At 44.2% G+C, this 23,869-nt stretch overlaps 1 protein-coding gene and 1 pseudogene across 2 annotated transcripts in view; one reads left to right on the top strand and one right to left on the bottom strand.

Annotated features, from left to right (window-relative positions):
* The window catches only part of frem1a (Fras1 related extracellular matrix 1a), a 29,283-nt gene extending 24,249 nt beyond the window's left edge, over positions 1-5,034 (top strand). Inside the window, exons 28-37 of the mRNA XM_084156009.1 lie at positions 249-378; positions 589-661; positions 749-898; positions 1,127-1,353; positions 1,584-1,631; positions 1,731-1,940; positions 2,222-2,353; positions 2,619-2,734; positions 2,828-2,913; positions 3,016-5,034. Of these exons, the coding sequence (XP_084012135.1) occupies positions 249-378; positions 589-661; positions 749-898; positions 1,127-1,353; positions 1,584-1,631; positions 1,731-1,940; positions 2,222-2,353; positions 2,619-2,734; positions 2,828-2,913; positions 3,016-3,218 (1,375 nt within the window). The 3' untranslated portion in view covers positions 3,219-5,034. The remainder of the gene's footprint in view (positions 1-248; positions 379-588; positions 662-748; positions 899-1,126; positions 1,354-1,583; positions 1,632-1,730; positions 1,941-2,221; positions 2,354-2,618; positions 2,735-2,827; positions 2,914-3,015) is intronic.
* A 2,324-nt stretch (positions 5,035-7,358) lies between these two features.
* LOC311112986 (cytoplasmic aconitate hydratase-like) lies at positions 7,359-21,119 on the bottom strand (annotated as a pseudogene). Its single transcript has 19 exons — positions 21,116-21,119; positions 20,716-20,878; positions 20,420-20,552; positions 18,162-18,231; positions 17,948-17,966; positions 17,709-17,848; positions 17,226-17,394; positions 16,830-16,990; positions 16,382-16,576; positions 16,020-16,155; positions 15,824-15,908; positions 15,435-15,591; positions 13,142-13,266; positions 12,823-12,928; positions 11,810-11,952; positions 8,758-8,893; positions 8,173-8,295; positions 7,703-7,888; positions 7,359-7,474 (listed from the first exon to the last, which is right to left on the bottom strand). The product of its transcript is annotated as a cytoplasmic aconitate hydratase-like (transcript).
* Between the last annotated feature and the right edge of the window lie 2,750 nt (positions 21,120-23,869).

Below are 23,869 nucleotides of genomic sequence, written 5' to 3'. Positions count from 1 at the left end.
AGGAGAGAACCAATGGTTACATACTTACTACTGTACATGACAAGGCCAATTTATATGACAGCTTATGAAGATTTGATTAATGGTCCCCAACGACTGTATTGGTCTCTGTATGTAACATATGTACTGTGTCCTTGTAACGAAAGAAGATACCATCACCCTCAATCAACTTGGAAAGGCAATGCAGGATCGTTGGTTAGTGAGTAAAACTGTTTTCACTGTGCTGTGTTCCTCATGGTTCCATGCTGCAGACTGGAGCTGAAGTGGTCTCGTGTGGAGCTGGCTGTGTCTGAGTACCAGGCATGTGAGGATCAGGGCACTGTCTCACTGGACGTCCTACGGAAAGGCAACATGGCCGAGTCCTCATACATCACCATCAAGGTTTCTGTTCTATCTGTTTTAAACAGTATGATTCTTATACCAATTCCTGTAATCTAGTGATTCTGCTAAATTGCATATATATTTTTTGTAACCTTTATTTAACCAGGTTAGTCTCGATGAGGTAAATCGAGTGATAGATGGCACTATAAATCCATTATAGTGCGATGAATGTAATGTCACTTTCGGATTCCCCTTTTCTCAATATCTTAGGTGAGAGAGGTCACAGCGACTGCTGGAAAGGATTTCACTCTGAGCCCGTCCAGCCTAATCCAGTTTGATCCTGGTACGTGTGGCTTTGTAGTGGGATGTTGATATGAGTTACCATCATAGATTGGGAGATAGGTAACTAAAATGTGTGCTCTCTATGAAGGCGTATCCAAAAGGAGCTGGCGTATTGAGATTACCCAAGATCACCTGGAGGAGGCAGAGGAGACATTTGAAGTGACGCTGGTGTCCCCCGAGGGAACCGTAGTAGGCAGCACCTCCAAAGCTCTGGTTAAAATCAAGGACTCTGGGAAAGGTGAACACTGTGGAACTAGTGGTCATTTAGGATGTTGCCCCTAATACTGTAGTCCCTAACTAAATCAAATAGAAACCTTTTCAATTGTCTTGTCAAGGTACATTTTTCAAGTTATAGAAACTGGAGGTACCAAGGAAGCCAAAGACTGATAGAGACAATACACCAACCTTCTATGAAGTATTGACGTGGTTTAAAAATCTCTGAATGTAAGTCTCTGTGCTTTTCCAGGACAGTGTGGATCCAGTCGGGCCCCTATGGGCTCCAGTCTGGGGGGGAAGCAGGTTCAGTCAGGGCCCTACCCCCAACATGGCTCCATTCAGCTGGAGACACTACCCCTTGCCAAGGGAGACCAGCAGATGACCTGGACCCGGGGTGATGGTATGCCCCAGTCTGTGCCCGCTGCTGTGCCTGCCACGCCCAATATGAAACTCAGAGCCATGGGCAATAGGAAGACAGTAAGTTTTTACTCTGTAATCACCAGTGTGATTGTTATTCGGTTGAGGTTTGTCCTAAGTCTTTGTTCAGTGTCCTTCACTCTAAACTATGCTAAACCTAAGAGTTATGTACACAGTCGTCATGTGACCCAGTAAGTACATAAAACAGGGACTATAGACTATTAGTCTTGTTTCAACCATCAAAACCCACAGATTATAGCACAACTTGATCATGTATTATCTTCTCACAGATTCCACCATCGTCAGTCCATCGTAATGGAACAGACACTGTGTTTACGGTAAGCTGGGCTACCACCTTTTGCACTAAGCTAACACACCGAATCCAACCTAGGGACAGCCCTCACTGTCTTTCTCTCACTGCCTCTCCATGGTTGCAGTACCACGGGATCATGTCAGTGCGCCTGGAGGATGACAAGTCTCCCTCTAGGAAGGGAAGGAAGGCTAATATTCAGGTGACCAGCAGAGGGCAGCAGCAACATGCAGCAGCAACACCAACAGTGGCTCCCAACCTCAACCCAAAACCTGTCCCTAAGAGGAAGGGTGACAGGATGCTCCCACCTACAAAGACTGAGCAGCCCAATAAGAAGGTGAGTCATCATTACATTTATTCGTAACAGTTTCTATATCGTAGCGACTTTAGTACAACACCAGCAATCATATCAAGAGGTTCGGATCTCATGGTGTGACAGCTATGGTAGGACTGAAATCGCCTCAATATAAACAGACTGAGGGTTATTCAGACATTGGTGGCAGTGGCTATATAAACAAAAGCATAGATTACAGTCTCTCTCTTGGCCTATAAACTACTTCCAATATGATGAACAAATGAACTAAATGTGTTACTCACTCTAATGATTTTGTCCCTCAGGAGGCTTCACCTAGCTCTGGCCCTAAACCCTGTGTCCCAGAGCTGATGGGGCTCCTGCACTTTAACCAGAGCTCAGGCGGGCTCCTGCGCTGCAACGGGGTCTCCTGGAAGCCCTGGGCTCCCACTGATGAGGTAATCAATCTGGGATGGATGGTGCCTGAAACAGAATAATAATGGACCCTCATCATTTGCCCAATTGTGTTATAAATATCATAGGTAGACTATTTCAGGGTCAAAGAGTATGGGCTAACCCCAACTTATAGCTCAACATTCTGGGCCACTTTCTTGGACTGAGCTTGATGTGTCGGGGGAAACCAGCCCTTAATGTTAGTTATTTCCTATTTCAGTAATGAACTCTCACCTCATTGGCCAGCCATTTTCCTCCTCCCCGACACAGATGGTCAGTGCTCAGAATTGTCGTAAGGGCTGGACCTATCACAGTGGCTACTGCTACTTCCTGAGCACCGAGCGCAAGTCGACGTGGAGCACCGCCATCAGGGAATGCAGGGAGAGGTGAGGAGGGGAACAAGAAATGTTACCTATTTTGCGAGAATGTGCCTTTGTGTTGTAGTAAACTATAATTTCGTATTTTTCCTGTGTTTCCAGTCACCAAGCCAATCTGGTGAGCGTTTTCTCCAAGGCTGATATGGACTGGCTGTGGGACTTCAGTGGAAGGAAACCATTCTGGATAGGTAAAAAGTATCCTGTCCTATCTCCATTGGCTGAAAAGTGGCTCAATGTGTATGTGTGCGCATGTCTACCTCATCTCACTCACTGTCCTCTCCATCTTTCAGGTCTGAACGACAGGGAGAGACGAGGACGCTGGGAGTGGGTGGGTGGAGAACCCACCACCTACACCAACTGGAGGAAGAGCCCAGCCAGAGGCAAAAGGAAGGGGACCAGGAGGTGTGTTCTGGTGTGGAGGAGGGCCAAGTGGCAGATCAGAGACTGTAAGACGGGCAAGGGACATCGCTACATATGTTACATCAAGACGTGAACCAAGGGGGATTTCTACGTTGGATTGATGCTATGAATCAGAACTATTTTCTTTCCACTGCTGTTGCAACAGGAATGGAGCTGACTCTCAAGACAAGTTGCATTCATACAGTTAACATCACCCAATCACCCAAAGGAGATTTACTATGGTACTGCAGCAATAGATAAATGAAGAGGTCAGCTTTAATTAAATGGGAGTAGTGCATCAATCACATCAGTTGCAAATTCAGTCAGCAAACATGTCACACAAGTACCGCTGAAGCTCACAACGTCATATATTTCATCTTGTAACTGTCAAACTGCTCCTAAGCGCTTTTCCAGCTACTGTAGTTTAAATGGATAGTTCACTGAAATTACATTGGTTTCCTTACCCTTCTTAATGTGAACTATCCGTTTAATGTTGAGTAGCTTTACCATGTGCAGATGTATAGTACTGTTCACCTGTGTAACAGCTATAGTTATTATTTTTGAGAGCTGTAACTGCTGCACTGGTCATCTGTGTAATATTGAATATCAGTGTATAACATTGTATTGTGACTAACGCATACCTCTCAATGTGTACATTTAAAGTATTATTTGCTTTCACCGTCTCAAGGTTGTATTCAAATGTAGGTCCTTGATGGTAGTAACACTGTCTTGTCTGAAATGAGTCATAACTGGGTTTGTGGAATACAGTATTTCCATGTATTTCTGTATTAAAAAACATAAAACGTAATATTTTATGAATAACAACATAAGATTCAGGTTACTCTCATCAATGTGAAACTACACTCAGTGGCCAGTTTATTAGGTACGCCACCCTGTTCACGAAAATGGTTTGCGCCTACAGACAGTGAGTCACGTGGCCGTGGCTTGCTATATAAAGCAGGCAGACAGGCATCGAGGCATTCAGTTACTGTTCAATTGAATGTTAGAATGGGCAAAACGAGAGACCTAAGCGACTTTGAGCGTGGTATGATCGTCGGTGCCAGGCGCAGCGGTTCCAGTATCTAAGAAATGGCCAGGTTTACCAAGAATGGTGCGACAAACATCCAGCCAGCGGCAGTCCTGTGGGCGAAAACAGCTCATTGATGAGAGGTCGAAGGAGAATGGCAAGAATTGTGCAAGCTAACAGGCAAATAACGGCGCAGTGCAACAGTAGTGTGCAGAACGGCATCTCAGAACGCACAACTCATCGATCCTTGTCACGGATGAGCTATTGCAGCTGACGACCACACCGGGTTCCACTCCTATCAGCTAAAAACAAGAAGAAGCGGCTCCAGTGGGCACGCGATCACCAACACCGGACAATTGAGAAGTGGAAAAACATTGCCTGTGTCATGCTGATTGCAGTCAGGATTTGGCATAAGTGGGATGAGTCCATAGCCCCATCCTGCCTGGAGTCAACGGTATAGGCTGGTTGCGGTGGTGTAATGGTGTGGGGAATGTTTTCCTGGCACATATTAGGTCCCTTGACACCAATTGAGCAACGTTTCCATGCCCCGAAGAATTCAGGCTGTTCTGGTCGCAAAGGGGGGTCCGACCTGGTACTAGATGGGTGCACCTAAAAAACTGGCCACTCAGTGTATATGGCGCCAACTCTACAGTTCACATTATGCCACAGAAACTCCACAAATACAGAAAGGTATCAGCTGCCTTCGATACAGCTTTTTATGCAGTTGTGGGATCCCTTGTTCAGTTGCTTTCTCAAATTACATTGTGAAATTTGCAATATTTTAGCCAGTTACTGTACAGAATTTATTTTATTTTCACATCCCATTTAAATGTAATGATTTGTGTGCAATTATTTTATAAACTTCTATTATTCCAGAAATCCATCAGGTGACTTTATTTTACTGCTTTATTAGTTATTTTTCTAGAATAGGCTATAATATGCTAATAATGCACAATAATTTTGACACAACAGTGCTGCATTTCAGTAAAGTAGAAGTTAAAGTTTATTAGAGAACATTCATGTCTTATAAGTCATAAATGAATGTGTGTTAACAATTTGACAAACATAGTCTACTCTGCCCCTGAGCCATGCAGGTTAGTGTTTTTTTCATCATGAATCTTGATCTGGAGGCAGCTCTGCAGTGGTCACTAGCTGGCACAGCCACAAAGCCAAACATTTTGATTTTAAACCTAACCACACTGCTAACCCTAATGCCTAGCCCTAACCTTAAATTAAAACCAAAAAGCTAGTGTTTTTTTTTTATTCTCATAAATGTTACAATATAGCCAATTTTGACCTTGCAGCTAGCCCATCTAGTGGAAATCGTTCAGTTCTGCCTCAAGGACAAGACTCATCCCAATAAACGTCAACCTACCCATAACATAACAGTTGATATAAATAATTATGCAATCACTAAAAATACATGATAGGTGAAAGCAATTTGGTGGATATGTACCAGGAATTTCCCCTGACCTCTCAAGTTATTTGTGGAAAGGATAACTGGAAGGGGACAGCACTAAGACTATTAAGAGACAGCCACTAGCCCTGATTTGGCCTTGTAGCAGATTCCTTCTGCTAACAGACAAAATACACATTTTCTCCATATCAGAGCTGCAAGGTTTTGAGAAGAATCTCAAAGTAGGCCTTCATTCCTTTTGATAGACAGAAACAATTTGGTCCGTAAAACACTAAGTGCTTAGATAAAAAATATTAATTGTGGCTTCAGGTTAGAAACCTAATGAGGTTTGCTTATATTAATTTGATAGATAGATTGATTTGATTAACTCACCTCCTGTTATACTAGCACCAGGGTATTAAGTCCAGCCAAACTCACCATTAGGGTTGAACAATTCTGGTAACTTTCCCAAAATTGGAAAGGAAAAGGCGCAATGTTCGCTCACCATTAACGATGATTTGTTTTATTTAAGCAAGGTTAAAAGATTAATATTTCAGCCTTCATCAACTTTCCCAAAATTCTCGGGTTTTCCAGAAATCCTGGTTGGAGAATTCCTGGATTTCCTGCTCATTCCCTCCTGAATATACTAACCGGGAGTTCTGGAACAACTGGGAATTCTGGGAAAATAACTGGAATTTTGCAACCCTAATCACCAACAGTAGTAAGCACTCAGCACTACATAATCATAGAAGTCCTATAGCTAACATCAACAGGTTAAGAGAGAAAAGTACATTTACACGACAGAGAGAACAAGATTGGAATTACGCTGCCACAAATTCTCGGATCTAGTAAAAATATATATTTAGTACAGAGGCAACATTTAAATGGCTCTCAACTGAGAGACACACACAACATATTATACCTCGCCAAAAGGGGAGGGTCAATAGCGTCAACTTAAACATTTTAAGGCAATCAAACAGTTGATTAGAATACCCATGGCAATCTCTTGTTCATGATGCAATGACAACACTCTTATTGTCAGGAGTTGAAGCCATTACAGATTGCAGTGTCTGGGGTTGACAAACAGAACACATAGAATGGAACTCCACCATGGTTGCATCCGAAATGGTACCCTATTCCCTATGTAGTGCATTACTTTTGGTCAAAAGTGAATACGGTGCCATTTCAGAAGCAGCCCATGCCTACTCCACCACAGCAGCAATTATTTTCCAATTGACACAATGACAAGAATTGAAAATCAACAAATACAATCCTGGTCGAGACAGATAACAATGAATGGCAGCTTAGAACCAACAATATTAACGACTGGACTGTGGACAAGAACCAACCAGGGCAGACTAGGTTTGTGTGCATGGCTAGCTAATGTTAGCATGGATGGAGGACGGACAAGGGTAAGTGGACAACTGGTTTGGCAATGCAGAGGTAGGGTGAGAGGCCAGAAGTCCCTGCCTACTGTATTAATGTCACTTCATAGGAGACCTGGATTTAAAATACATTTGTTTTCTTTCAAATACTTTGGCTGGGCTTTATTACTATTTGAACCCAGGTGTCTATCATACCCGTGTTAAATGTGGGGGGTTCTGACTCATTTCATCATCCCTAGCTGCAATGGATCAAGTATGGAACCAGCACTGCGGTCGATTAATGCACTAAAACCAATGGAGACAACATGATGAAAACCAAATGGTAAACTCAAACAAACACAGAGGGCGAGTCAGGGCTTTCTGTATCTCCGTCTACACAGAGGATGTGCGTGTTCAGCATGGCTTGGTCCCGACGATGTGCTCCTTCTAGTTCTCAGACATTTTGCGGATCTTGTAGTTGAGGATGCCTCCATTGTGGAAGTACGTCAGCTCCACGTCTGTGTCGAACCTCATCCTCGCCTGGAATGTTTGCCCGTGTTGAGCTGTGAGGGAAGGTAAACTGACAGTTGTAGGTTGCTCATAGTAAAAAAGGCAAATATATTGAGCATTGCTCCTTTCTAATCTATTACAGAATCATAATGTATTAGAGAGTTCATAGAAATCACTAAGTGTTCTTTTTTTGACTAGACATCCACTAGCAACTCAGACTTTCACATAACTCATTAACTCAGAATTTCCCAATTCCCACCCTATGTAATCACTGGACGTACCTTAATGTCAACAATCATCTTGGGTGTGAGTGGCTCTGGGATGACCACTGTGTGGCGCTCTCGCCCTGTCATGTCCAGGCTGTCTGCCGTGTCCCCGGCCAGGTACTCCAGAGGGATCACCCCCATGCCCACCAGGTTACTGCGGTGGATCATTTCATAGCTCTCTGCCAGCACAGCCTTGATGCCCTGGGAGAGGGGAACAGAGGAAGGGTATCAGGCAGGTAACAGTGGGCATCCACATAGCTCACCGTTTGTTATGTGTACCTTGAATGCTCCCTACTTTGTATTGTATAATCTTTGTTCAATAAATATATTACAAAAACATCCACATAGCCCACCAGAATCTTATATTTGATACTGAAAAGTATCATACAGGCTTGCCCCTAATTGACATTCAGCTAATACATCATACATGATCAAATGAGTTTGTGTGATGATAACGCTGTCGTGAAAGAAGACGAGAGACTGACCAGGAGGAAAGGACCTTTAGAGGCCCAGTCTCTGGAGCTGCCAGAGCCGTACTCCTTCCCAGCCAGGATCATGAGGGGGAAGCCAGCCTGCTGGTAGCACTCTGCAGCGTCAAACACATCCAGCTGTTCAGGGAAGCAGACAACGGCTAGAGCACACTGAATACATTGATACATAGGGACAACCATAGTACATATAACAGCCATGAAACAAAATACACTGTAATATGCAGTCAAAATACAAGAACAAACACTAAACATACAATAAATGTAAGTCATTACATTAGTCATAAAAATTGTGTTACTCATTTGATAAAGTAATAGCCACCAGAGAATGTATACAAGTTATACAATTATTTTACATTTACGTCATTTAGCAGACGCTCTTATCCAGAGCGAGTGTATATATTTTTCATACTGGCCCCCCGTGGGAATCGAACCCACAACCCTGGCATTGCAAGCGCCATGGACTACCAACTGAGCTATAGGAGGGAGCTGCATTACATTATCTGGTTTTATTACATTATAACAGGAAAACGTATGACATTATTGAAAGTTATTACGTTATCCGTTGTTCCAGGGCCTTACCGTTTCATCAGAGGGTAGGTGCAGGGTACGCGGTGCCTGATTGTTCAGGAACTTGTTGAAGAGACGGATGTTGGCGAACGTGTGACGGGCCACCACAGCATCGTTGCCACGCCGAGAGCCGTCACGTGGGTTCAAACTGGAAAGGGGTTCAAATGTTACTTTGGAGTCTGGGTGCAACTCGACTCCAACATAAAAACATACTAAGCTAAAGCTAGCTAGACATACAGTGAGCTCCAAAAGTCTTGGGACAGTGACACTTTTTTTGATGTTTTGGCTCTGTACTCCAGCACTTGGGATTTGAAAATATACAATGATTGAGGTTAAAGTGCAGACTGACAGCTTTAATTTGAGGGTATTTCCATCCATATCAGGTGAACCGTTTAGAAACTACCACAATTTTTGTACATAGTCCCCCCTTTTTAGGGGACTCAAAGTATTGGGACAAATTCACTTATATGTTTATTAAATTAGTCAAAAGTGTAGTCTTTAGTCCCATATTACTAGCACGCAATGATTGCATCAGTCTTTTGATGCATTTGCTGTTTGTTTTGGTTGTGTTTCAGATTATTTTGTGCCAAATAGAAATGTATTGTAAATAATGTAGTGTGTCATTTTGGAGTCACTTTTATTGTAAATAAGAATAGAATATGTTTCTAAACACTTCTAAACTCAGCAAAAAAAGAAATGTCCCTTTTTCAGGACCCTGTCTTTCAAAGATAATTAGTAAAAATCCAAATAACTTCACAGATCTTCATTGTAAAGGGTTTAAACACTGTTTCCCATGCTTGTTCAATGAACAATAAACAATTAATGAACATGCACCTGTGGAACGGTCGTTAAGACACTAACAGCTTACAGACGGTAGGCAATTAAGGTCACAGTTATGAAAACTTAGGACACTAAAGAGGCCTTTCTACTGACTCTGAAAAACACAAAAATAAAGATGCCCAGGGTCCCTGCTCATCTGTGTGAACGTGCCTTAGGCATGGTGCAAGGAGGCATGAGGACTGCAGATGTGGCCAGGACAATAAATTGCAATGTCCGTACTGTGAGATGCCTAAGACAGTGCTACAGGGAGAGAGGACGGATAGCTGATAGTCCTCGCAGTGGCAGACCACGTGTAACAACACCTGCACAGGATTGGTACATCCGAACATCACACCTGCGGGACAGGTACAGGATGGCAACAACAACTGCCCGAGTTACACCAGGAACGCACAATCCCTCCATCAGTGCTCAGACTGTCCGCAATAGGCTGAGAGAGGCTGGACTGAGGGCTTGTAGGCCTGTTGTAAGGCAGGTCCTCACCAGACATAACCGGCAACAACGTCGCCTATGGGCACAAATCCACCGTCGCTGGACCAGACAGGACTGGCAAAAAGTGCTCTTCAATGACGAGTCGCGGTTTTGCTTCACCAGGGGTGATGGTCGGATTCACGTTTATCGTCGAAGGAATGAGCGTTACACCGAGGCCTGTACTCTGGAGCGGGATCGATTTGGAGGTGGAGGGTCCGTCATGGTCTGGGGCGGTGTGTCACAGCATCATCGGACTGAGCTTGTTGTCATTGCAGGCAATCTCAACGCTGTGCATTACAGGGAAGACATCCTCCTCCCTCATGTGGTACCCTTCCTGCAGGCTCATCCTGACATGACCCTCCAGCATGACAATGCCACCAGCCATACTGCTCGTTCTGTGCATGATTTCCTGCAAGACAGGAATGTCAGTGTTCTGCCATGGCCAGCGAAGAGCCCGGATCTCAATCCAATTAAGCACGTCTGGGACCTGTTGGATCGGCGGGTGAGGGCTAGGGCCATTCCCCCCAGAAATGTCTGGGAACTTGCAGGTGCCTTGGTGGAAGAGTGGGGTAACATCTCACAGCAAGAACTGGCAAATCTGGTGCAGTCCATGAGGAGGAGATGCACTGCAGTACTTCATGCAGCTGGTGGCCACACCAGATACTGACTGTTACTTTTGATTTTGACCCCCCTTTTGTTCAGGGACACATTATTCAATTTATGTTAGTCACATGTCTGTGGAAATTCAGTTGTTGAATCTTATGTTCATACAAATATTTACACATGTTAAGTTTGCTGAAAATAAACACAGTTGACAGTGAGATTCTTTTTTTGCTGAGTTTACATTAATGTGGATGCTACCATGGTTGCGGATATTCCTGAATGAATCGTGAATAATGATTAGTGAGAAAGATGCACAAATATCATACCCCAAAACATGCTAACCTCACCATTACAATAACAGGGGAGGGAGGTTAGCATGTTTTGGGGGAATGATATTTATGCCTCTAACTTTCTTACTCATCATTATTCACAATTCATTCAGGATTATTATTATTCATGTAGAAGTGTTTAGAAACACATTCTATTCTTATTTACAATAAAAGTGACTCCAAAATTATACAATACATTATTTACCATTCATTTCTATAAACCCATAGTAAGTCCAATCCGGTTGACTACTTTAAAATGTTGCATGCAACCAAAACAAACAGCTAATGCATCCAGCACATTTGTAGAGAGACAAGCTTGATGTAGTCATTGCGTGCTATGAATATGGGACCAAATACTAAACATTTGACTACTTTAATACACATAAGTGAATTTGTCCCAATACTTTTGATCCCCTAAAATGGGGTGGAGGGGGCACTATGTACAAAAAGTGCTGTAATTTCTAAACACTTCACCCAATCTGGATGAAAATACAAATTAAAGCTGACAGTCCGCACTTTAACTTCACATTCATTGTGTCATTTCAAATCCAAAGTGCTGGAGTACAGAGCCAAAACAATAACAAAAAATGTCACTGTCCCAATACTTTTGGAGCTCACTGTAATAAGCTAAAGCTAGTTAGCAAAATAAAGCTTTCACACTTTCGCGCCCACCCAAACTGTACTGGGCTGGCTTGGATTTTTTTCCTTTCACATTGTCCATTCCAGCAACTATGATTCCAGCAACTAACCAGGCCAATACAGCGTGGCTCGGCTCAGTAGTGTGAAAAGGCTATAGTTACTGCCTCCCCTCCCATCTCTCTCACCCTCTGCCGGTCAGGTAGGTTCGGGCGATGTTCCCAGCAGGAAAGATGTGGTCTGTGGTCACAGAGTCACCGACGTTTAGCAGCACGTAGAAAGTAAAAGAAAGTTTGTGAAAGTGGTTGTGGATTGCAGTTGAAGGGGTTAACTTGGAGTGTCAACCCCTCTAAAGGGTTAATGAAATGCGATATGAAATATTAGATTATAAAGGCCTCCTCTAGAGAGGCCTGTGTGTGTGTTAAAACATGTCTGAGTATCTTACCCTGCAGGCACTATCAGATAAGAGGACGCCCACGCATCTGCACCTCTGTGTCTGACTGACACTCTGGCTGTCTGGTTCTGTGAAAAGAGGACGCTGCGCCTAACAACAAGAAATATCCCCTTGAGCTATAAGCCGCTTACTTCTCCTTTATGAAATTTTGTATGTCACAAGATGATATTGTTTAGTTTCTGTATGAGAAGACAAGTATCGGTCAAGCCCATGTTTTTGAAGCTATAGAATACTGACAAGATGATTGGCGCTGTCAGGGATAGGTAGATGTATTAAGCTGTTGTTGTTAGGGGAAGTCACGCTAGGAAGGGTTGGGGAGGCTTTATAAGTTACAGGATGTCTTAGACACCAAACAGAACTTATGAAGAGCTATCTATACAAATCATGTTGACTCTGTATTAATGTCTGCCTGCAATTGCATAACTATATATATTTTACATATACAAGCCGTTGTCTGTGTCATTTTCTGAAGTTTAAAGTTTTTTTAAGAATAAGAGAATATCAGCACTGTGTAAAGAACCCTCTACACAGTCCATAAACTAATTTCAAGGTAAGGAAATAAATATATAATAATAAAAATAATAATAATATGCCATTTAGCAGACGCTTTTATCCAAAGCGCATACATTTTTACGTATGGAACAATATATAAATATGTACTTTCACTGAACAATCCCTTTCAAAGATAAAACCTGAGAGGGGAAAGAAATCAGACATTACAACAACGGCATTGTTTGTGTGTCATACCAGTCCATCAAAGAAGGGTGGAGACTTGATATAGGTGGACATGGGGTTCCAGGTGTACAGCTTGTCTGGGGGGGGTGTTGAGGGCGTTCCAGTGTTCGTTCACTTTCTGCCAGGGCGGAAGAGGGTAGAACAGTCACATATAAAACTACAACAACAATAGCTCTCTACACTAAATGTACGAATACCTTGAAAAAGTCTGCTATTCACCCACATCTTAAAAATGTTCATACTTTTTTAGTCATGAAAAGTTCAGATTACTTAGAACCCCCCCCCCCAACCTTATATTATAGAATATTATTTTCCAAAGAGCTGAGTTTACCTCAATCTTCTCATAGACCTCTTTGAACATCGCATGAATTACAAACTGTCTCTCCACAGTCTGGATCTCCTGCCGCAAGGGCCAGATATCCCTCAGGAAAACTGCCTTCCCTTCATTGTTCAAAGGTATATCAAATCAAATCAAATCAAATTTCATTGGCCACATGCGCCGAATACAACAGGTGCAGACATTACAGTGAAATGCTTACTTACAGCCCTTAACCAACAGTGCATTTATTTTTAACAAAAAAGTAAAAATAAAACAACAACAAAAAAAGTGTTGAGAAAAAAAGAGCAGAAGTAAAATAAAATAACAGTAGGGAGGCTATATATACAGGGGGGTACCGGTGCAGAGTCAATGTGCGGGGGCACCGGCTAGTTGAGGTAGTTGAAGTAATATGTACATGTGGGTAGAGTTAAAGTGACTATGCATAAATAATTAACAGAGTAGCAGCAGCGTAAAAGGATGGGGTGGGGGGGCAGTGCAAATAGTCCGGGTAGCCATGATTAGCTGTTCAGGAGTCTTATAAGCCATAAGGGGTAGAAGCTGTTGAGAAGTCTTTTGGACCTAGACTTGGCACTCCGGTACCGCTTGCCGTGCGGTAGCAGAGAGAACAGTCTATGACTAGGGTGGCTGGAGTCTTTGACAATTTTGAGGGCCTTCCTCTGACACCGCCTGGTATAGAGGTCCTGGATGGCAGGATGCTTGGCCCCTGTGATGTACTGGGCCGTACGCACTACCCTCTGTAGTGCCTTGCGATCGGAGGCCAAGCAGTTGCCATACCAGGCGGTGATGCAACCAGTCAGGATGCTCTCGATGGTGCAGCTGTATAATTTTTTGAGGATCTGAGGACCCATGCCAAATCTTTTCAGTCTCCTGAGGGGGAATAGGCTTTGTCATGCCCTCTTCACGACTGTCTTGGTGTGTTTAGACCATGATAGTTCGTTGGTGATGTGGACACCAAGGAACTTGAAGCTCTCAACCTGTTCCACTACAGCCCCGTCGATGAGAATGGGGGTGTGCTCAGTCCTCTTTTTTTTCCTGTAGTCCACAATCATCTCCTTTGTCTTGGTCACGTTGAGGGAGAGGTTGTTGTCCTGGCACCACACGGCCAGGTCTCTGACCTCCTCCCTATAGGCTGTCTCATCGTTGTCGGTGATCAGGCCTACCACTGTTGTGTCGTCGGCAAACTTAATGATGGTGTTGGAGTCGTGCCTGGCCATGCAGTCATGGGTGAACAGGGAGTACAGGAGGGGACTGAGCACGCACCCCTGAGGGGCCCCCGTGTTGAGGATCAGTGTGGCAGATGTGTTGTTACCTACCCTTACCACCTGGGGGCGGCCCGTCAGGAAGTCCAGGATCCAGTTGCAGAGGGAGGTGTTTAGTCCCAGGATCCTTAGCTTAGTGATGAGCTTTGAGGGCACTATGGTGTTGAATGCTGAGCTGTAGTCAATGAATAGCATTCTCACGTAGGTGTTCCTCTTGTCCAGGTGGGAAAGGGCAGTGTGGAGTGCAATAGAGATTGCATCATCTGTGGATCTGTTGGGGCGGTATGCAAATTGGAGTGGGTCTAGGGTTTCTGGGATAATGCTGTTGATGTGAGCCATGCCCAGCCTTTCAAAGCACTTCATGGCTACAGACGTCAGTGCTACGGCTCGGTAGTCATTTAGGCAGGTTATCTTAGAGTCCTTGGGCACGGGGACTATGGTGGTCTGCTTGAAACATGTTGGTATTACAGACTCAGTCAGGGACATGTTGAAAATGTCAGTGAAGACACTTGCCAGTTGGTCAGCACATGCTCGGAGTACACGTCCTGGTAATCCGTCTGGCCCTGCGGCCTTGTGAATGTTGACCTGCTTAAAAGTCTTACTCACATCGGCTACGGAGAGCGTGATCACATAGTCATCCGGAACAGCTGGTGCTCTCATGCATGCTTCAGTGTTGCTTGCCTCAAAGCGAGCATAGAAGTGGTTTAGCTCGTCTGGAAGTCTTGTGTCACTGGGCTTCCAGAGGAGATATATGAGAGAGAGAGAGAAACAACAGAAACCAGTAACAGCACGGGACGGCCTAATCTCATTCAACTTCTTGAGTACTCCAGAACAGTATGTGTGAACCAGTGGAGGCTGGTGTCACTTTTAAATCGGAGAATGGGCTCATTGTAATCGGGGGAATGGAATGGTACCACTCCATTCATTTCATTACAGACATTTCAGCTTCCACTGGTGTGAATGCTATATAGTAAAACTATACAACTGTTGCCAAGAGAACACTGTGTTTGTTTGAAGATACTCACCAATGGGCTCTTTGTCAAAGTCAATCCTCACAGTTCCGGCGATGGCATAGGCGATGACCAGTGGGGGAGAGGCCAGATAATTGGCTTGTGTGTTGGGGTGGACACGCCCTTCAAAGTTCCTGTTACCTGATAGGATTCCAGCAGCTACCAGATCTCCCTGGAAGAGAATGGCAGGTAAAGCATCGAGTGAGGACCTGTAGCCATTGACCCTGCAGGGTCGTGTTCATAAGGCACCCATCAGAAGAAAATGGACTGAAACAGGGCGGGGCTACATGGACTTGTCCAATGAGAGTAATTCATTTTCATTTTCCTTTCCAAAACGTTTTCTGTTGGGTTCCCTAATGAACACGACCCAGGTGTGGGTGTAAATGTTAAAAGTTAGTAGTTACCTGAATAATGGCCTCCACCACAGGCTCTGGGAGAGGCCCACTGTTGCCTATACAGGTCATGCAGCCATAGCCCACCACTTCAAACCTGACGGGGAGGGGAATGTAAGGAGAAAGAATGCAAGGAGCTAGGACAGATTTTTGAGAGTAACCCCTTATCTCTAGACTATCGGTCAGTCTTTAGGAAGGACTGCCTTACCCGAGCTGGAAGAGGTAGTCCAGCTGGAAGAGGTAGTCCGCTCTCCTTCAGGTAGTATGTGACCATTCCACTGCCGGGCGACAGGCTGGTCTTGATGTAGGGCTTCATGCTCAGTCCAGCTTCTTCGCCAGGAGACCTGAAAAGCAACACAGAACCAATTAAACCTCAATGACTGAAAAACTTCCCAGATAGAAGTCAAATCACATCTGCTGATAGCTGGGTCGTGTTCATTCGGGCACGTAATGAAAAACATTTCAAAACGGTAGTCCCTCCCCATTTCAGTGAATGTTCTTCTGTTTGGTGTCTAATGAACACGACCCAGATAGGGCATGGGGTATGGGGTATGGGGCAAGGGCTAGTACGTACCAGCCCACAGCATAACAGAGGGGTTGCTGGTGTTGGTGCAGCTGGTGATGGCAGCGAGGACCACTGAGCCATGGGAGAGGCTGTATTCCTTGTCATTGTACTGGAAGGGAACCTCCGCGTGGTGACGCTCCGGGGCCACCTGGAAACCCTTGAAGCCTTGCTGCAAAGACATGTCCACAGAGTTAGAAAAGCTAGTGGGAGCACCTCTTGCATGATCCCTCCTACTGACCTGGATGGAAATCTGTGATGCCTCCTTCACCCATAGAAGAGTAGAACAAGAATTAAAGAGGGTTATTAGTGAAACTTATTAGTGATCACTTGACACATACTGTAGATCCCAGACATAGACTGTGTCCAATCATTTTCAAAACAGAATAACTTGCCAAAGTTGCCATAACTCATGCCTGACAATCTTTTATCATAAATCCTGAAACTTACATCTACAAGTCCTCATTTCTAAATGATGAAATGCATTTTAAAATGATCCAGTTTGGATTCGAGTACCTGGGTGAAGTCGGGGTCCTGGGAGGAGTTGCTATAGTCTCTGAACATGGTGACTGCTTTCAGATACCTAGTGATGTCGTCCAGCTTCTCAGCATCTCTCCCTGAGCAGAGGGAGCAGCAAAAAGAAATAAAGGGAAACATAAGAAAAAGAGAAAGGACAAAGTTCTGACTGCCATGAGAAGGTGACTTATACTGTTGTCAACCGCGTTTTACATTTCAAATAACTCTGAAGTATTTAGACATTGTTGACAGTAGGTGCTAAAACCTCAGAGGCTACAGTTTAAAAGTAGCATCTGCCATGCTTTTTCTGAAATATGCAACATTTAAAGATCCCACCTGTCTGCTCCAGGTACTGAACACTGATGTAGTCCACGGGAAGAAGGCTGCAGTGGCTCCATACTCTGGGCACGTTAGCAATCTGGGCTCGGTCGGCGATGGACAGCTGTGCCACACCTGGGCCGAAGAACTCCACAAACTTCTCCACGACGCCGATCTGGCGCAGGTGCTGTGGGCAGAGAGGGAGAGCATGGGACACTCAGACAAGTGGTGTTTCTATGTGACATACACTTGTGGAATGAAACATTCGCCATTGTTTATCTACAACTAAACTATTTAATACAAGTTTATTGATCCCATTAGGGAAAGTCCGTTTTTCAAGAATCAAATCAACAGCCTCCAAATGAATCGCATTGATAGTACTACTTTGTTGAATAATTTCATGCCTTGAGCTATATTGATTAGACAGATTTGTTCAAAAGAGATGTCTAAGAGGATAGATAAACAGTGGCCCCATTGTCATGCAACTGTGTAACCGGTTACCTTGGTGACGGTGAGGACGATGTCGGTGGAGGTGATGAACTTGTCTGGAGTGCCTTGCAGCCTGTAGCCGATGACCTCAGGGAGCACCATGCTGATTGGCTGGCCCAGCATGACGGCCTCCGCCTCCATCCCGCTCACACCTACAATAAACATGTCAGGCAGGATTTAGTCCAGTTCTAGTAGCAAGGCTAGATAGCTCATATTTGGCTAAAGTACATTTATATTTGGCTAAAGCAGACTTATAAGGGTAATTTTGGGCTGAAGTACTGGAGTGTATTCATTACGGAAACTGTTTACCGTTTAAGAACCCAACAAAGCAAACGGAACAAAACGGGGAGGGACCTACCTGAACTTGTCCAATAGAAACACTCGTTTGCGTTTTCCGTTTGGAGTAAACGGTTTCTGTTGCAACAGAATCGGCGTAATGAATAGTGGATAAAGGGTTTTTAATACCTTTAAGAACTCAAAACGCTCTCTGTTTCTGTCAAACTCCAAGTCCTGGTTTTTCTGGAGACTGTCATACCTGGAATAAGAAACATTTAAACCGTTTTTAAAGTGTAATTACAGAGCTGACTCAATGTGATCATCTTATAAAACACACTTGTCATCAGTTCTCATAAAAGTGAAACTTCTATGAAAGGAGTTGAGGAGTATTTCAGAACATCCTTAGGGTCATTCTAGGTGAAAATTACTCAAATGTCCATAACGTTTTGCATTCTCCTAATATAATTACTTAAAAGTAGAATGAGCACAAAAGGACCATCTGTAAGCAACAGTGTATCAGCGTTGGGAATTTGGAATGTATTGCTTTACAGTTTGACACTTCTAGGGCGAAAATGGCAGTTCAAATTTGCAACAATGTAAGCTTGGAGACTCAGAGTGGTCAAAATGTAGAGGTCTTTATTTCAGCATTATGCAACATCATGACGACTGATGGTCTGCAGTAATGTCAAAAACTACTTAGCAGTCATGGAGGAAAAAATCTATACAGTTATATATCAGGATATTATTTTTCACGATATAACGGATCTCATCATTTTGACAATATCACAATATTATTTTTGCGTTAGTTGGCTGTACCTGCACCAAAACTCCAGTATTTTTCCTTTATAGCTTATTCTCCATCTTCTTTTTAAATATGCTTCCAGTTTGTTTTCAGCACTTTTATTTCCCTGACTGATCAAAACTATTTTCTCATGATCCCTCGCCCCTCTGCAAACATACGGTGAGCAATATGTTTGCAATAAAATCACAGTATCTAATTGCAATACATATGGAATTGTGAAAATCGTAATACATATCGTATCAGCACCTAAGTATTGTGATAATATCGTATTTTGACGTCCCTGGCAACTCCCAGCCCTACTACTTAGCCTCTAAGAGCAAAGTCCACTTAATCAGCTCACCCTACAGAACAGCCCCACTCTGTGCTGCTTACACATAACAGGCCTATGTGTGATTCATAAATATGTAGTAAAAGGTAGAACCATTTCTCACATAATTATATACTGATCAAAAATATAAAACGCAACATGTAAAGTGTTGGTCCCATGTTTCATGAGCTGAAATAAAAGATCCCAGAAATGTTCCATATGCACAAAAGCTTATTTCTCTCAAATGTTGTGCCCAAATTTGTTTACATTCCTGTTAGTGAGCATTTCTCCTTTGCCAAGATAATCCATCCACCTGACAGGTGTGGCATATCAATAAACTGATTAAACAGCATGATCATTACACAGGTACACCTTGTGCTGGGGACAATAAAAGGCCACTCTAAAATGTGCAGTTTTGTCATAACGCAATGCCACAGATGTTTCAAGTTTTGAGGGAGCGTGCAATTGGCATGCTGACTGCAGGAATGTCCACCAGAGCTGTTGCCAGATAATTGAATGTTCATTTATTTACCATAAGGCACCTCCAACTTCATTTTAGAGAATTTGGCAGTACGTCCAACCGGCCTCACAACCGCAGACCACGTATAGCCACGCCAGCCCAGGACCTCCACATCCGGCTTCTTCACCTGCGGGATCGTCTGAGAGCAGCCACCCAGACAGCTGATGAAACTGTGGGTGTGCACAACCAAAGAATTTCTGCACAAACTGTCAGAAACCGTCTCAGGGAAGCTCATCTGCATGCTCATCATCCTCACCAGGGTCTTGACCTGACTGCAGTTTGGCGTCGTAACCGACTTCAGTGGGCAAATTCTCACCTTCGATGGCCACTGGCACGCTGGAGAAGTGTGCTCTTCACGGATGAATCCCGGTTTTAACTGTACCAGGCAGATGGCACATAGCATCTGGATCGACGTGTACGACAGTGTGTTCCAGTTCCCGCCAATGTCCAGCAATTTCGCATAGCCATTGAAGAGGAGTGGGAAAACATTCCACAGGTCACAATTAACAGCCTGACCAACCATATGCAAAAAAGTCATGTGAAATCCATAGATTAGGGCCTAATACATTTATTTCAATTGACTGATTTCCTTGTATGAACTGTAACTGTAACTGAATTGCATGTTGCGTTTATATTTGTGTTAACTGGATGTAGCAGTACTTCACCAGTATTCATAAACTTCTAATCCACAAAAATTCCTCTTAAATGGAAATTCACAGAATTATGACATTCAGCCCTACTTCCATTGACCCCCCCCCCCCCCCACACACACACACACACACACAACCCTTTGATAAATCTGACCCCCCCAGACTTACTTCCTGTTGAAGTCCACCTGGATGGAATGATCGATGATGAGGTCGGCTAGACAGACTGGGTTGATCTTCTCTGGATCTCCCCCCAGCTTCACCGCGTCGCTCATCGCAGCAAAGAGAGACAACGGGGACACAAGTTAGAATATAATAGAAATCCCTTTCCAATTCAGAGGGAAAGAAAAGCCACACCCTGGTTAAACCTCAATTTGGCTACCCATCAGCTTCTCCCAGTTTACAATACAGCTATTACAACTGCATACTTTACCATGAAAGATGTCTCGTAATTTCACATGACTCACGTGAAGTCCTGCAGGATGACCCGTGCAGGTCTGAATGGCACCTCCACGCTCTGAGTCTGCGTCTAGTTCAGGATGCTTTCCACATCCGATTGCTTCACCAGGAACCCATCACAGTTCCTCACAGCCGACTCCAGCAGCACGCGGATGGAGAATGGCAGGCGGTCTGCAGGAGGAGGGAGGCATTTAATAACAACCATTTATCAGGGTTGGAGTCAAGTTCATTAGAATTCACAGTTCAAAAATTATCTGAAATTCAATTCATGAATCAGATGAAATCTTCATTGAACTTCAGTTAATTTCCCAAATTTAGCCTAGTACACCAACCACGCACACAAACAATTGCCAAAGGGGTGTTGGTATTTTGGGTCCAAAGCCTCAACTATGTATGCAAAAGGGTTACTCATGGCTGTAGTCTTCCTCCCTCTCTCTCACATACACCTGGGGTTACCTGGAGGAAACTACGCAAGGTTCAGTGTAAACGACAACATTGGCTACATTGCATTGTATTACATGGAATTCCAGCCTGGTCTCATACATTTTACATTTACATTTTAGTCATTTAGCAGACGCTCTTAACCAGAGCGACTTACAGGAGCAATTAGGGTTAAGTGCCTTGCTCAAGGGCACATTAACGTCATTTAGCAGACGCTCTTAGCCAGAGCGACTCACAAATTGGTGCGTTCACCCTATAGCCAGTGGGATAACCACTTTACAATTTGGGGGGGGGGGGGGGGGGGGGGGGGGGTTAGAAGGAATACTTTAGCCTATCCCAGGTATTCCTTAAAGAGGTGGGGTTTCAAATGTCTCCGGAAGGTGGTGAGTGACTCCGCTGTCCTGGCGTCGTGAGGGAGCTTGTTCCACCATTGGGGTGCCAGAGCAGCGAACAGTTTTGACTGGGCTGAGGGGGAGCTGTGCTTCCGCAGAGGAAGGGGAGCCAGCAGGCCAGAGGTGGATGAACGCAATGTCCTCGTTTGGGTGTAGGGACTGATCAGAGCCTGAAGGTACAGGGGTGCCGTTCCCCTCACTGCTCCAAAGGCAAGCACCATGGTCTTGTAGCGGATGCGAGCTTCAATTGGAAGCCAGTGGAGTGTGCGGAGGAGGGGGGTGACGTGAGAGAACTTGGGAAGGTTGAACACCAGACGGGCTGCGGCATTCTGGATGAGTTGTAGGGGTTTAATGGCACAGGCAGGGAGCCCAGCCAACAGCGAGTTGCAGTAGTCCAGACGGGAGATGACAAGTGCCTGGACCAGGACCTGCGCCGCTTCCTGTGTAAGGCAGGGTCGCACTCTCCGAATGTTGTAGAGCATGAACCTGCAGGAGCGGGTCACCGCCTTGATGTTGGCGGAGAACGACAGGGTGTTGTCCAGGGTCACGCCTAGGCTCTTCGCACTCTGGGAGGAGGACACAGCGGAGTTGTCTACCGTGATGGCGAGATCATGGAACGGGCAGTCCTTCCCGGGGAGGAAGAGCAGCTCCGTCTTGCCAGGGTTCAGCTTGAGGTGGTGATCCGTCATCCATACTGATATGTCTGCCAGACATGCAGAGATGCGATTCGCCACCTGGTGATCAGAAGGGGGAAAGGAGAAGATTAGTTGTGTATCGTCAGCGTAGCAATGATAGGAAAGGCCATGTGAGGATATGACAGAGCCAAGTGACTTGGTGTATAGGGAGAAAAGGAGAGGGCCCAAAACCGATCATAGACTTGATGTAACATAGTAAAGTAAATCCGACTCACACACAAATTAGTATGATATGTTACATTTGGTTACATAAGACAGAAGGTTACTTAAGGCAAAAACGAAAGAAAGGTGGTTGGTCGGGTTGGATGGGTAGGCGTATAACGCAAATGGTTGCATGTTCGATTCAATTTTTTTGTAACTTTGCAACTACTTAGCATGTTAGCTAACCCTTCTAGCTAACCCAACTCCTAACCTCAACCCTAACCCCTAGCCTAGATAGCATTAGCCACCTAGCCAACGTTAGCAACAACTAATTGGAATTCATAACATATCATACATTTTGCGAATTCATAACATATTGTACGAATTGCAATTCGTAACATATTGTTCTAATTGCAATTCGTAACATATTGTTTGAATTGCAATTCGTAACATATCGTACAAATTGCAATTTGTAACATATAATACGAAATGGATGATGGACATCCACAAATTAATACATACTTACAAAACGTAACATATTGTTGTGGTTTGAGATCTTCACCGAGCGTGAGCTAACGTTAGCTAATCACCTCAGCAGCTAACTTTAACCTGACTAGCACTATGAATCTAGCTAACTAATAACTCACTGTACAGCTATTGTGGAGGACGTGGGTGGAAGGACCAAAACAAACCTTTCCGTGATGTTTATTGTACACAAACATCAAACACTTTTAAAGGACTGACTAGCTCCAGCACAGAACAATCTGGGTTCTATGCTGGGGCCATATGTCAAGTCAACTGCCCCAAAATGACAGTTACACAGAACATGAATGTGGTGCTGACTGGGGATTGGCCAGCACTATTGCCAATCACCCTACATACAGTGCATTCGGAAAGTATTCAGACCTCTTGACATTTTCCACTTTGATACGATACAGCCTTATTTTAAAATTGATTAAATAGTTTATTTTCCTCATCAATCTACACACAATACCCCCCCCCCCCCCCCCCCCCAAAAAAAAAAAACAGGTTTAAAAAATATATACAGTACTAGTCAAAAGTTTGGAAACACCTACTCATTCCAGGGATTTTCTTTATTTTTACTATTTTCTACATTGTAGAATGATAGTGAAGACATCAAAACTGTGAAGCACCCCCACACCATAACACCTCCTCCTCCATGCTTTACTGTGGGAAATACACATGCAGAGATCATCCGTTCACCCACATGCGTCTCACAAAGCCACGGCGGTTGGAACAAAAAATCTCAAATTTGGACTCCAGACCAAAGGACACATTTCCACTGGTCTAACGTCCATTGCTCGTGTTTCTTGGCCGAAGCAAGTCTCTTATTATTATTGGTGTCCTTTAGTAGTGGTTTCTTTGCAGCAATTCGACCATGAAGGCCTGATTCACACAGTCTCCCCTGAACAGTTGATGTTGAGATGTGTCTGTTACTTGAACTCTGTGAAGCATTTATTTGGGCTGCAATT

This window comes from Coregonus lavaretus, assembly GCF_964263955.1.
Source record: "Coregonus lavaretus genome assembly, chromosome: 39".
NCBI lineage: Eukaryota > Metazoa > Chordata > Actinopteri > Salmoniformes > Salmonidae > Coregonus > Coregonus lavaretus.
Note: the sequence above shows the minus strand (reverse complement) of the source record. Positions and strands in the feature narration are given on the sequence as shown.